General features: G+C 38.4%; 1 protein-coding gene across 1 annotated transcript in view; it reads right to left on the bottom strand.

The window, feature by feature from the left end:
• The window catches only part of LOC135219627 (uncharacterized), a 404,265-nt gene that overhangs the window by 141,328 nt on the left and 247,531 nt on the right, over positions 1–15,406 (bottom strand). Inside the window, 1 exon segment of the mRNA XM_064256550.1 lies at positions 7,748–8,194. Coding sequence (XP_064112620.1) covers positions 7,748–8,194 — 447 coding nt within the window.

The raw sequence follows: 15,406 nt of genomic DNA on the forward strand, positions 1-15,406 counted from the left end.
ATACCCAGTAAGTGATGACGGTAAGATTTGAATGGTGGATAAATGCTTCTAATACTGTAGGGAAGTGGAGTGAGGTGTTAATTATAGTTATTCTCTCGAACACTTGATGCTGCTTGAGCACATCCCATGGTTTTATTCGGCAACCTAATAAAAGATTTACCTTCCTACTTAAGACTTTCCTCTCGACAGACAGACAGAAGATATACTTGAATGTACGAAATACATTTTAAAACCTACGAGTTTAGGCTACAGTATCACCATTAAATATAAGTAATCTAATACAAGCCGACGTTTATCCCCGAGTATAAAGTCGGAGGCAGAAATCGATAGAACTGAACACGGAACAATAGGATCTATCTTTTCAAGAAAAGAAATCTTACACTTTGAGTATCTAGTTTATGTTAATTGGATTTTGCTTTTTCGCCGCCCCAATAAACCCACGAGTCTGTATGAGCACGTAACTTGAACTATATAACATTTACACTGCCTTTCATTAACTGTTGTCAATTCAAGCCTCGCTGTTATTTCACAAACTAACTAACCCAATGGCGTTAAAGTCTGTATCAAGATCACGACGCATTGGAAGAAAATAAAAGTCGGAAAACGCCCACGTATCCCACTTTAAAGAAACGGTATATTCTTTTCCTACATGAAGCAAGCTTTTATTTCTGTCGTTGACCTTTGAATTCTCTTCCTGGATCACAAATGAATGATTCAAATATTCAGACTTGCGATATTAATGGAAAAAGAAAAAAATGTGCTTTCTGTATATATGTATATGTGTGTGCGCTTTCTGTACATATAGTGTATGTTTATGTAATGTGTAATGCCTATGTATCGTGTTGGTTGTATGTATGTGTGTGTGTATCATATAATATATATATATATATCTATATATATATTATTAGAGTAATATATATATATTATACATTCATATAAAAATAAACATATATATATATTAATATATATATATATATATATATATAGAGAGAGAGAGAGAGAGATGAGAGAGAGAGAGAGAGAGAGAGAGGGGGGGGGGTCGCCAACACATGACCAAGAAAATTCACGATTATGAAACATTTATGGGAAATTCCTGTTGACATTTTAATCCAACGGGGTGGGGGGAATACAGAATATTCTTTTGAAGGAGAGGAACCAACACTGTATCCGGGGCTCGACGGAGCAGAGTAGGCCAACAACCAAATGTCTTCGATGATGAGATGGGTGCGATCGCCCATCTGATAAACAGTGAGACCGGAGCCAAAATAACATGGAATATAAGAGCTTGAACAGATAACAAGAGAGAGAGAGAGAGAGAGCATAAAGGAGGTGACAAGAACCAAAGAGAGCAAGGATTAACAACAAGGAGTCTGGTAGCCAAAGCGTAAAGGATGTTTATGCGTATCCTATTATCCGCATCTCCCTTCACCCCAGCCTTCCATGTTGAATGGTATGGGTCAACTGCCATACAGTCAAGAGGTGACGGAGGGTTTGGGTTTCACATACCAAAGAAGCGAGCATCAGGAGTGGTCGAGGGATGGGCAGGGATAACATGACCACGAACAAACCATAAATCTTGGTTTTACGTTTGCGTAAACGTTCATAAACTGCGTAAGCAATGTCCCCTTCTTCTGATGGCCACCAGCGAAATTTTATCGTTGCAACCTGGATATTACAATAAAAAAAAGCGACCACAACCAGACATAGATGATTCACAAACAGACAGGCACATCTGACACCAGTCATTTGAGAGCATTTGCCCCTCCAAGCACTCTGTGCTACTCCGATTTCTTTTTCCTTTCAAAATAAGTTATCGATGTCCACAGATCCTACACCTGACGGATTAGAAAGGCAGCCCTTCTTCGGATCATAAGATATTTCCCTTAAAATTATCATTCTTCCTTTATCTAACAAAACGACAAAACCAGATAAAATGGACTGCTGTAAATATTGGGTTACGGAAATAAAAAATTGAGTGCAAAACAACGCCCATTAGAACTTCAATAAAGGAACATAAATAAACAAAAATACAGTAAAGTATACGAGGATTCCCAACATTCCACGCACACATATCGCCACTAAATGTACGAGGAAATGGTTATAAATGGGTAGTCTGTCCGCATACGAAGAAGAGGAAGAGGAGGAGGAGGGCCTATACAATAATAATAGAAAGGATGGAGGATTTCGGGGTTATACATTAGGGGTAGGAGGGGAAACAGTAGGAGAGGGGAGTTAGGTGATAACAAAAGCGGCCGGAGAAGATTTAGAGGGAAATCAGGGGGTAAATGTAGGGTAAGAGATCGCAATCTTGGAAATAAATGTATATAATGCCTCTGCGAAAGAAGAAAAAATCGGGAGTAACGAGAGAGGATGAGGGTGACGAATAATAGGACCGAAAAGCGGAAAGATAATTGAGAACCGGAAAGGATTTAAAGAAACGGGAATAACAGGGAGAGGGGATAACAGATGTCGGAGAGAGCTCAAATCAGTCTTAGCTTTGGAGCAAATGGGATGAAAAACGACAGAAAATCAACTAAAAGAATCTCGTCCGCCAAGTAACCTTCTCCAAATTTTCTGACACTTAATAAATATTGTAGTCGAGAGCAAAATGAAACATTAATAAAAGGCTAGAGAGAGAGAGAGAGAGAGAGAGAGAGAGAGAGAGAAACATGCATATCTTATGAAAGGTTTGACCCCCTTGGGATGGGTATTACCTCGTCGATGATCTCCCGTTTTGACAGCAGACTTTTTAATTACCGAAGCAATGATCTCTTGCGTCTAGTTTTCCTTTGTTCTCTCTTTCTTCCATTCTACCCTAGTGGCCACCCACAACAGCCGTCTAAGAACCGGGTACCTAATTCATTACTAAGGTCAACAGAAACCCAAGACCGGTTCGAGATTCAAACACGGGTCGCCTACTTGAGAGTCACACGCGGCTGCCACTAGCTACGAGGACAGAGAGAGAGAGAGAGAGAGAGAGAGAGAGAGAGAGAGAGAGAGAGAGAGAGAGAGAGAATTAGTTAACCTGAAGCAGAATAATATTCCGAAGTACAGAGAAATACAGTTTACTATAAAAATGGTTAAGCACTCTACTTCCGAGCTTCAAAACGGCGAACCTCAGAGAGGTTATATGGAAGTCCAACAAAGAAAACATTACACCGGATTTCGCAGCCAACAAAGCTGAGAATTTGCAGGTCAACATTCCTATACCCTTACAATATAAAACAGTAAAAGTATAAAAAAAAAACACTCAGTGTACAAGTAACATCAACACCACCACTTCGATAAAAAACGAACATGGGCGAAGTTTTGTTTCCTTTGTGTATTGGAGAGATCCCCAAGCAGAATGACCAAGTGTGAGCCACAACCCCGTTTTTTCGAAGCCGAGTGTAATTTACAAAACAAAGGGCTCCAAAAACCGCAGACCAAAACTATTTGTAATCTCCCTTTTGTGTGTTACAAGCCCCTTTAGAAATACGCTAAAAGATAAATATTGCAATAAAATAAAGGTAATTTTGTTTTGTAAAATCGTATCAATATAATTTCAAGACTGTTTCATACAGGAATAAACATACACACACACATATATCCATCAAAAATGTTGTATCCGTGTACCAAATATTAAACATCCATACTTTTGAATTCATTGTACCTTGGGAATACATTACACCCAGCGAGCAATATATATATATATATATATATATATATATATATATATATATTATATACATATATATATATATACCATATAAGATACACATATATATATATATATATATATATATATATATATATATATATGTGTGTGTGTGTGTGTGTGTGTGTGTGTGTGTGTGTGTGTGTGTAAAATAAAACACACAATTAATACAAGGGAAATGAGCGCGTGGTGAGTCGTCATCTTCAGACAAGAGGATCAGATTACCCATTAGAATACCAGAGAACAAACCATCATGGAAGCAATAGCCGAGGCGTTGAGGATCATAAGGTCCAATTATCAGTGCCAATTATGACAGGCAGTCAAGAGCACAGCTTGTTGTAAGACAATCATCCGTTCAGTTAACGGTACAGAATTACGTCTACACAAAGAGTAGGTAGATGATGATATTGCTCAGCGATCAAAATGGTTCCGCACGAATATACAACCATTAAAACAATATCCGTTAAATAAACTGAATAAAATAACACAAAAAATCTTTTCTTTTCGTCTGAATACTGCTTAGATTCTCAAAAAAGCGCACGAGAGAGAGAGAGAGAGAGAGAGAGAGAGAGAGAGAGAGAGAGAGAGAGAGATAGTGTCAGTTATTTGTCAGGATGCAGTTAAGATCTTTTTCAAGGCCATCAATCACTTGCTGCCATTTCAATAATAAAAGCGGGAAAGTAGTTAAGTTTTATTTCCTGAGAATTTGCGCAATAACTCTCTTGTTGCCAACATCCTCGTGAAACTCCTCGACATCTCCAGCTGATCTTCGGTTTCAGGCGACCACACACTCTGCCACTTGAATCTCACACTTCAAAATCTGCAGTTTCAGAGAGACCTCACCCCTCCGGCTCCAGTGTCGGCTGGAAATCATATATCCTACTCACGTTCACAAGAACACGCTCATTAGTTTTTATTGCCAAGGTATTTCAGTTCCCTTCGCGCGAACCAGTTTTCAGTCACCCTTACCTCCACGCTTTAAAGGATCAGTCTCGAACACTAGTATAAATTAAGCCTCACGACATCACATCAAAAACGTAAGAATTAATGACACCACGTGAAATATGAAAATGACACAAACGCAATATCCAGGTGCATTACATAATCTATTATTAATAATTAATCTTGCAGATAACATAATCAAAGTAGTATATCTTGCATAATCTTTGTAATAAGGCTACAATAAATGCATTTTCTGAACTTTGGGAGAATGATTCCAGCCCCGAAAACTACGATGCATTCCCACATTCGCAAACCGGCCCACAAGACAACTGCCAAGAAAGACAAACTACAAGTCGAAAAGCTTGTTTAGTTCCTTTCCAAGTGGACGTATGCGCGGTTTTAACCAATCTAGTGTTAAAAGATGTTTTTTTTTCTTTTAAAATTATCTCAAGAGGAAAAAGAGCAAAGAAATTGCATTGTTGGTATATGAAGAAATACCCAAACACCGTATGGGTATGGAAAATGACGTCACTTTCAATCATCAAACACAAATTACATAGCTGCAGTACAAGACAAAATACACGTCTAGAATAATTAAAACTTTATATCCACCAGTGGACAAAAATGTCAAATTGAAACAGCTCCTTAGAAGAGAATATACCCCTTAACGAAAGGAGACAATGTAAACAGATCGTAAACGTGAATTTCCCGAGGCGCGTCTTCAAAAGTACAAGTCACCAGGGTCATTAGTTACTTGAAAAACATTCAACAGTTAATGAGAGGCACGAAAACACTGAGGTCGCCAATGCGAGTCAGGATTGATAAAGGGCGGTTTTCCACCTTGGACAACGAAGGCAATGTTTCGAAATTGCTTCCTTCTTGAGTAAGAGCTCTTCTATTTGTGCATAGACAGCAAATACATTGACAATGATATATCAAACAATGCTATCTAAGGCTCTCTGGCAACAAGATAAAAGTCTGATGACTAATGCAAAAGTACCTATTGACTAAGCACTCTAAGGATCCCGTAAAATAACATATCAAGGACAGTAAAGAATCATATATAATATATGAAATTTAATAACACCTAGCATTAAATACATAACATTTACAAACGAAAAAAACTAAACTATGCATTCGTTGAGCACGATCCCTTAAGGAAAACTATCGCCAAAAATACAGACAACTTTCCTGCCCAAAATTTATGACGTACCAAAAGAACCTGTTTTACCACCCAGTAAGCGATGTGAAGAGAGAAAAATTGTAAGCCATTAATAAACAATACAGCTGCCTCGGAGCTCAACCTAAAGCCCCGTGGATTTACTAAGCAATAATACTTAGCTTCCTTTTTGCGGTCGATAAGATTTTAAAAGCTATATCCAAATCCATACACAAGCCGACTCTCATACCTGTAACTCAGTTCACCAGCAAACAGCCTCAAGACAATCCTGAGATTATTAAAAGATGGAGAAATTATTCTATCTATTACTCAGGTTTATCCCAGTGGATAACAAAAAAATTCAACCGCTAATCTCGGTATTCAAGTGTTATTTTAATAAAGGCTTCTGTTCTCTAAAACTGACACTGAAAACAAGAAGCTGTACATAAAAGGCACTATGTTGTGCAAGAAAAACGGGCTCCTCGGACGAGGAAACTTCAGAGGTGTTATATACGTTCTAAACTTCACCAGTGGCATTGAATAGTAATGAAAGATAATCAAATAGGACAAAAAAAAATAATCCTCCCAATAAGGAAGACCAAGGCTACTTACTAAAGGCAATGCAGAAAAAAAATCCTAAAATTTAAACAATTCAAAGTAAAATAGATTGAAAATAAAAGCAAATTCCAATACATCTTAAGGAAGAACACGCCAAGGAAAATAAAGTAAACGAATAGAAAAGATCTACTGGGATCAGCATTGCGAAAAAATAAAAATCACAAGAGTCGAGGGGAAAGGGAAAGAGAGAGGAAACGGATATGAGGAAAAAGGAGGGTAGCAAATCAGCGAGAGCAAAAAAAAGGGCTGTGTCTGACTCCCCTCACCCGTCCAGGAACCATGACTGACATCTACGGAGAGAGAGAGAGAGAGAGAGAGAGAGAGAGAGCTGATTATCCCATTTCACGGTCCGATCCGCTAAAAGTGATTTTTACGAGTAACGCAGGATCCTCCTCCCGGTTATCCTGGAGGCATGATTAATCGTCGCAAGACTTAAGAAGCTTTAGATACTCAACAGACTGTAATTATATTCAGAAAGATTTTCCTTCAATGATAATGCCTTTGAGGCTTCAATTCTTTAAGAATTAATGACCGCGCTTCTCTCTTCTTTTTCTTGTTACACCTAAGAAAGTAAAGGGTGAAGGTCACACCTCATGAGTTTTATATTATAATGACTTAGCTAGATGCAAAAGTAACTTCTACATCTGGTAGCAATTTTTTTTTATTGTTAGATTACAAAAAACAAATACAGCATCGCTGGGAGATGAACTTTAAACAAAAATTTTTATATTCTCCACTTGATACCAGTTACCTTTAGTAAAGCTATCTCCCCTTTTGAATGTTATTTATTACTCTTTGTGATTTGACGGAAAAAAAAAAAAAAAAAACAAAAAAAAAAAAAAAAAAAAAAAAAATCCTTCGTTCACGTAAAATTTGGCAAACATACAAATCTTCCACGAAGCTACTTTAATTGTCCCGAAGAGTCCTAAGGCAAAAAGAAAATAAATAAAATCCTTGGCAATATTAATCGAGTCCGTGTGTTTTGTGGCCAGTTTGCTAAACAAGAAAAAGAAGACATCATGCAGTAACCACAAAGGAAGGAAATGCCTCAACAGAAGAAGTCAAGCAAGATCGGGCGGCGACTTATCAGGTGACAAAACTTGAATCGTACACGTGTTGTTCGCGTGGACGGACAACCCCCTCCCCTCCCCTCCTCCTTTTTCAGAATAATATCCATTCATATTAATCATCTTATTGATTAATAATAATGTGGTTGCCTTTCCTAGTGATTCCTTTGCATTTTCTGATTGATCTGAAATCTTCACTAACCGTGTTTTCGACATTGTTTGACTGAAGACAACTTTCAAAACCGGACGGACGCTCACACTTACCTTGAAATTAGCGATGACGCCTTCCAGGTAGTAGTGCCACTCCAGCGAGCGAAGGTAGATTTGATGCCACCGTTTCTCCAAGCTCCGAGCCTTCCTCGGAATGTTGCTGCTTTCCTTTGTGCTGTTCCGGTTGGCGCCGTTGTTGGCGTTGGTGGCCGAAGAAGCTGCGGTACTGTTGGCGTTGGAATCTGCGGTATTGTTGTTGGTGGTAGTGGAGGGTGCAAGTGAAGATGATGATGATGATACTGAAGAGGTGTTGGTGTTGGTGTTGGGGTTGGGGTTGGTTTCAGTTGTGTCTTGAAGAGGCGCTTTTGGGTTTGTTGTGGGTTGGTCTGACAGAGGTTCCTGTGCTTGGTTGGATGCACCTGTAGCAGCTGCTATGCGTTCGTATTGTCGCAATACGCTCTTTAACACTGGGCCATGTGCCTCGATGTCTTTCAGCAGGATCTGAGGAAGAATTAAAAAAATATTTATAATCACAAAAAAAGAAGTTCTCGTAATCAAATATCTACACAATCTCTATTGGTCAATGATAGTCAAGTTCAAAATCTACAATCAAGGACTTGAACAACGACAATACGAGATAATTCATCTAAATATAAATATTCTGTCACTTCCGCCGATTGGAAATGACGCCAACTGCCTTAAACGTTTCCGGTTAACCTGATGGGTATGAAACCGGGTCCAGGTGAACTTCACACCACTGACTATAACTGAGCTGCCCTTATTCTCACCTGTCCCCACAACTGAACCCAAACACTATTCCTTTTGATCATATTTTCACATTTAAAAATCTTAGACTTCATCGATATTAAGTAGTTGTAGGTAATTCCATATCTGAAAAAAACGCTAACAATAAAACGGAATACCAGGCCTATATATATATAGGTTAAGAATTTGAACGATTCTGGATCACTGAAAAATAATATGCCAAATGACAGCTAAAAACCCGTGTACAGCTGACACGAGGCCGTCAAGACTTTCGACGCAACAACCAAAAGAGTCTTCTCTGACAGTCATGTAAATGTGGAGAAATGAAGTCCAAGGACAAACTCAAGAGACTCAACAGTACCCAGTCCCCTCAAACGACGAAAACGGACCAACGAATAAATTATCAGTACATGACACTACACTCAAGGAAATGTCATCTGACACAAAGTCACTTGAATTTCCATATTCACGCTCCATGTCATCTCCCGTGACTGACCATAGCAATGTTACGCTTAAATCTGCTAACTTCACCAGTGAAGTACGAAGCACTTATTTTTCAATGTTGCAGCGAGGAACCAAGAAAACCTTCAATATACATTTCAAGTCGTGTCACAGTTCCTCAAACAAATAACTTCTACCAGTTCCTTCTTCAACAGGTTCGAAGCAGACCACAGGTACGCAACAAGACATTTCGCATCACACAATTACGTTCGACAAGGATCTAAGAACTGCTGAGTTTGGTTATTGACAACAAACAGATCCTTTTACAGATTTAAGTATCTAGATTTCGTTTCTTACATTTAAAATATATTGCTTTTTGTCGTGTAATTGGAAATTTTCTACGCTAACTTCTATGTACACAGCATATATATATAAAGAGAGAGAGAGAGAGAGAGAGAGAGAGAGAGAGAGAGAGAGAGAGAGAGAGAGAGAAACTTGCATCATTACAATTACCCATGGCCAGTCTAACACACACAATACACAATTTTCATAACTATATAGACACACCTAATCTGACCTCCCTAAAACAGACAAAAATCCGAAAGAAACTGAACAATAATCACGAAGTAATACGAGACATTTTCACTGTAGGGATGGATAGCCGTAAGCCATATATACCTATTGTTTGATTTAGTAACTTGAAAAAGAATAAGAAGAAAATCAAATCGAACCTTCCTCGTCTCCCATTATTCTTGAAGCGTCGTTATCTATACCTTCACTTCATCTAAAATTAATAACTTCCACAGCCTGGGGCATCAATCCTTAATCTTGGGCCGCATTGAGAGAGAGAGAGAGAGAGAGAGAGAGAGAGAGAGAGAGAGAGAGAGAGGTACTTACTTCAAACACATATGCCATGAACGAACTGGATATAGGTACGGCAGCCGTATCCCTGATTGCGATGGATATTGGTACGGCAGTGTATTGCGCATGCGCGCGAACCTTTTGTTACCGACTGAGGCATATCAGTGACAGCAAGAAAATGAAGGCAAAACATGTTTCAGGTTTCAACAAGCTGAAAAAGACAATAGACGTCTATGAGGAGGCAAAGTTCCAGAAATGGTATATCCGCAGGTTACGAACGATCGAATCGGCCCTGTAAAAGAGCTCCGAAGAGAAGATTCAAAGATTTGAAGCTTAGCTAGTAAGGTATGCAGCAGTCAGTAGTGCGTCCCAATATGGGAACATGCTGTTAAAATGGATCTGATTTGGTGATTGCTTAAGATTGATTAGGCCGTTTACCAGAGGATTGACTTTAGTAGTTTTCCCGACTACCATGAATACAGCAGAGCACGGTTTCTGTGTACTTCAAGACCCCTGAATCTCCTCTTCGGAGCTCTTTTCGGGGCCGATTCGATCGTTCATGACCTACGGATATACAATTTCTGGAAGTTTGACTCTTCGTAGACATCTATTGCTTTTTTCAGCTTGTTGAAACCTGAAAACATCTGTTTTTCGGCTAAAACCGATGTCTTATTACACGGTTCAGAGAGATTAAAGAAGATATGAAGTACACAGATAGATTAGTTTAGTTTTATTTTTCCATGTATATAGTCAAAATGTAAGTATATTTAAGTATTATTGTGATTTTTCATATTTTCTTTACTGTCAAAATGTTTTGGTACTTTGGTGTAAACAGTATGTTGCTTCACTTTGACATTTCGAATTGAACATGTTCAGCGAAACAATTCAGTTCGACTATTATTACAAATGTCACTTACTTCTAGTGCTGTACCTATAGCTCTTAGCACACTGCACGGTAACTGTTGCATGATTAGCTAACTACCATATCTGCAGAAAGTCAATAACACAATACGGCACCACTCACAGAATCTGACGTACCCCTACTATCACAATGTTATTTGTACGGCAGGAAGTCTGAAATTGACGCATGCGCAATTCACTGCCGTACCAATATCTATCGCAGTCAGGGATACGGCTGCCGTACCTATATCCTGTGCCTAAAATGAACCAGAGGGAATTTGACAACGATCTGTCTGATTAGGATAGCAAACTAGCAAAATAAAGACAAATCCAATAAAACCCAATTAAGACCCTCCTCCTAATTACAGTTACGGTGGTGGAGGGGAAATGTCCTCATTTACTTAACCAATCCCAGAGGGAAATCCTAATGTACTTTAGGCCGCTATGTACACACTATAAGCAAAGGCACCCTGGAAGCTTCGGGGAATGAAATCTAAACGGAAATTGTGAAGTACCTACATAATGCATAATGTTGCAACAAAGTCACTTTAGTTTGATTTACACCTAAAGGAAAACGAGAGAATCTTCCACTAGCATATTCCACAAACAGTTAGCCCCATTTCAAAACACGCAACAGTTACCTTTTACCTGGTAAACAACGTCCGTGATTAAATCACTCAATACCGACCTTACAGGTACATGACATCAGTAAACAGGAAACAATAAACTGGAGCTCTAATTAACACCTCATAAAGAAGTACCTTAACGTTCAAATGCCACACGGCTCTCTCCTTAGAAAGTGGGCAGATGGACCTTGGTGTTCGTACTGACTGGAGCTGTATTGCCGTCAAATACAAAATGACTGCTTGTATTTCACAGACTATGAAATCGGATGCGATACACCCTAAGATGAGACGCTCATCCTAAAAAGGTTATATTTGTAAATGCGGCATGGTACAATGACGCAATCCTACAAGCCTTAACAATCTTGAGCCAATCACAACAGGATACAACTAGATTATCCTTCAGGCAACGTCAACACGACACGAGAACATACAGCCTCTCTTCATCAGCCGTCGGAATCATTGACCAACATTTTTTTTTAATTCTTTCTCTAGTTTCTTATTCTTTTTAACTGTGGTCTCCTAAGATTGTAATTATTCACATGTATGACATATCTGTAAGTTGAATATATAATGTTTAGAATATTATGGACAATTTTCAACATAAATTGCTGTTAAGTTTTTAAAATTCTTTGCGTCCAAAGCATAATTCACGGATAAGACATACATACCGCCAACTGAAAAATTTCACTTTTATTAAAACTAAATATTTATAATTACCTAGACTTAGCTTTGCCCATATATAGTTATTTTAAGAGGCACATTCTGAATATTTTTCTAGTATCTACAAGAAGAGGAACCCACTTCAAAGGACAACCTTCGGATCTAAGGAAATGGATGACAAGCAAATACGAATATATAAATCTGCTAAGGTCAGAAACTGTGAAATTCACAGACAAAAAAATCGCGGGGACAAAAACTCATTATCGTAAGTATCTCACAATAATGAAAAAAAATTATTTCCACTACAAATCACACACACTTCCGCATAACATTAATAGCACTCCAACTCACGAGCTAGCAAAAACCTACAAATAGCGTTATTAATTTAACAAACTAACCGCAGGGAGAGAGAGAGAGAGAGAGAGAGAGAGAGAGAGAGAGAGAGAGAGAGAGAGAGTATAACCCGTACTGCCAGGAATCTAAAATTGTACAAAATACTGTATCATCACAATTACCCTTCGTTATTACCAGTTTTACCTTGGTCTGCGTGATGGAGGTGGAGTGACTCGACAAATTGGCCCTATTTGAAGGTTGCCCTCAACAAGTACGAACAGATTCTCTCTCTCTCTCTCTCTCTCTCTCTCTCTCTCTCTCTCTCTCTCTCTCTCTCTCTCTCTCTCTCTCTCTCGTATACTATACATTATATATTCATTAAAATACAAAAAAAGAGTTATATTCTCGTGACCTAGAAAATCAGCTCTGACAAGAATACCAATGATGTACAACAATCGAACTGAATAATGTCAACAAAAAAGCTACAGTAAATAAGAAGGTAGTACATGACAGCCCTCTCTACCTTACAGCAATAATAGTATATATATATATATATATATATATATATATATATATATATATATATATATATAGAGAGAGAGAGAGAGAGAGAGAGAGAGAGAGAGAGAGAGAGAGAGAGGGGTTACCGTTAAATTTAAACTCCATTGCAGAATAAAGAATGAACCACCGGTGCGAGAAACATCCATTATATCAGTAACTTAAAGATTTGTACTCAATTGCGAGAGTTCTTCTTCACCTTATCACAAACATCAGTATCACTGTGTAATTCTCTATTCATTATGCTACAAATTTTAGCCGATTCTGCCCCAATCAATCACGTGAAAAATAAGTCACCGAATACGGACATCTATTAAGATAACAAATCTCTTGGCACACGGACTAATGCAGTACCTCTAGAAATCAGAAAACCAAGCTTTCCACAACTGACTTGAATGCCATTAGGCCAGGGTCAGGGAGTGAAACTTCGTTGCCAAGTAACTTGGCATAAATTATTTCATAATGTAATTCTCTTATATATTTACAAAACGAAGCAGAAACTTAGAAGCCTTCAAATTAAAATGACTATACGCGAGCACAGCTTATTTTTTTTTTTTTTATAGAACAGTCGTTTTTTATTGGTTCATAAATCTAAATTTTTGCTAATCAACAGGTAGTCTCAAAGTACATGAATGTTCTAGCCAAACAACATTCATAATCTTGTTAACACAAACGCATAAACCAGACAGTAGGAATTGGCAGACAAACTGGCATTAAAATTCGTAATACGTCCATCCTCTTAAGGGAACTAGTCTAACCACTACCCTCGGGTTTCGCAGCGTAAACAAGAATTATTCTAGAAAGTTGGGGCAACTGTGTCACAACGGCACCAGTTCCAGGTGCTGTCAACAACGAGCATGAAAATGAGCAGGCTTTGAACAGCACCAATGTACATTAATCTACAGGTCAACTCCTTTCAAAAGACCAGATTTCACAAGAACTACAAATCACGAGCATCATACAGCGATTCACACCCGGTATTATTAAAACAAAGAATAATGGTTCAAGCTTCATGGAATCCCCCAGTTTCTATTCAAGTCAAGACAAAGAGACCATAAAACGAGTTAAAAGGAATATTTTTCTGCATAGTAAAACGAAATCACATGATCACATGTCATAGGTAAGTAGCACAGGAGCATATAACATGCGTGTCTGACATGATTTCAATTTCTAAAACTGAGCCAATTCAACAATCTCAAAAAGGGCACTTCCCATAACCTGCCTGATAAAGAAGAACCCTAACCTTAACAAAGTACCGTATATCACTACGGTAATTGTCCCCGTAGTTGCAAGACTGCATTTGTGCTACGGATTGCCACTTTGTATACAAGCAAGACTCGTGGCAAAAACGAGAAAACTCGGGATTATTTCATTATTTCTATATCGGGTAATAGTTACTTAGCAACACGCATCCCTTGCTGCAGCAAACAGAAGGCTATAGAGTTGAATCCTGAGTTGAAACAAACCGGATTATCTTTTTGTTTCGCCGCCCTGAATAGATGTAGATCTAACAACTGAGCTATTGACTGGTTCATTAAGTGGATAAATTATATACACTGAAACAATACGAATATTAAGAAAATGGAAGAATTCCTGGCTAACAACCTAAGTCTCAACAGCTTTCGTGGAAGTTGCAATGAAACATCTACACAATAATAATAGTATTAATAATATTATTATTGAGAATGATAATGCAATCAAGGGGACGAAGCGTAGGATGGGTACTGATATTAATTAGTGAATATGTCAACGGCAAGTGGGGAGGGCCACAGTGAAGAGACGCTTTCCCCATATGTACCTTCTCTTAACTATTGGTGGAGCCTCATGACGTCATAGGTTCGCGTCACTATTGCGTTCAAAAGCCATACCTGTTATTTGATTACTCTAGCATAGGAAAACCACTGTTACTCTGGTAAGTAGCAGGACTATTGAACTTATATACAAAATAATAATTGCAAAAATTAGATATGGTTATAAAATATACACTCGGCAACTTTCACCTTAATTCAAAGCTTAGATAGAAAGTTATTGCAAGAATACAGCGTTCATTCAGCTCTGAATCCATAGTAAGTTTTCACGATTTTCGCAAAACTGTTTGTCAGCTGTGACGAGTCGTTACTCTTTCTTCTTTCCCAACGTTATCTCTACATTAAGGGGTCGGTTGCCTGATGCGCCTTCTCCACTGCCTTCTTTCTATCAAAGGCATCATCCTCCACCAAACCTCTTCTCTCCATATCTTACTTCACTTTATCTCGCCATCTAATTCTCTGTCTCCCTTTTGATCTTCCTCTAACAGGTTCCTCCCAAGCCCTCTTCGCTCCCTCCTCGTCATCCATCCTCAACACATGCCCATACCATCTCAATCGTGACTCTCTTACCCCCTCTGTAATCGTTACTAAGCCTGCCTGCCTTCTTATTTCATCTCTGTTCTCTCAAGCTTTACTTCCTCTTTTCTTCTTAGAGCCCATGTTTCTAATCCAAACATTAAACGTGACGAGTACTGTTACTCTTTAATGTCAACTCGAGAAAATCTGACAAACTTCGTACAGCATATAGTAAAGAACTGTGT

The sequence above is a fragment of the Macrobrachium nipponense genome, chromosome 1, assembly GCF_015104395.2.
Source record: "Macrobrachium nipponense isolate FS-2020 chromosome 1, ASM1510439v2, whole genome shotgun sequence".
Lineage (NCBI taxonomy): Eukaryota > Metazoa > Arthropoda > Malacostraca > Decapoda > Palaemonidae > Macrobrachium > Macrobrachium nipponense.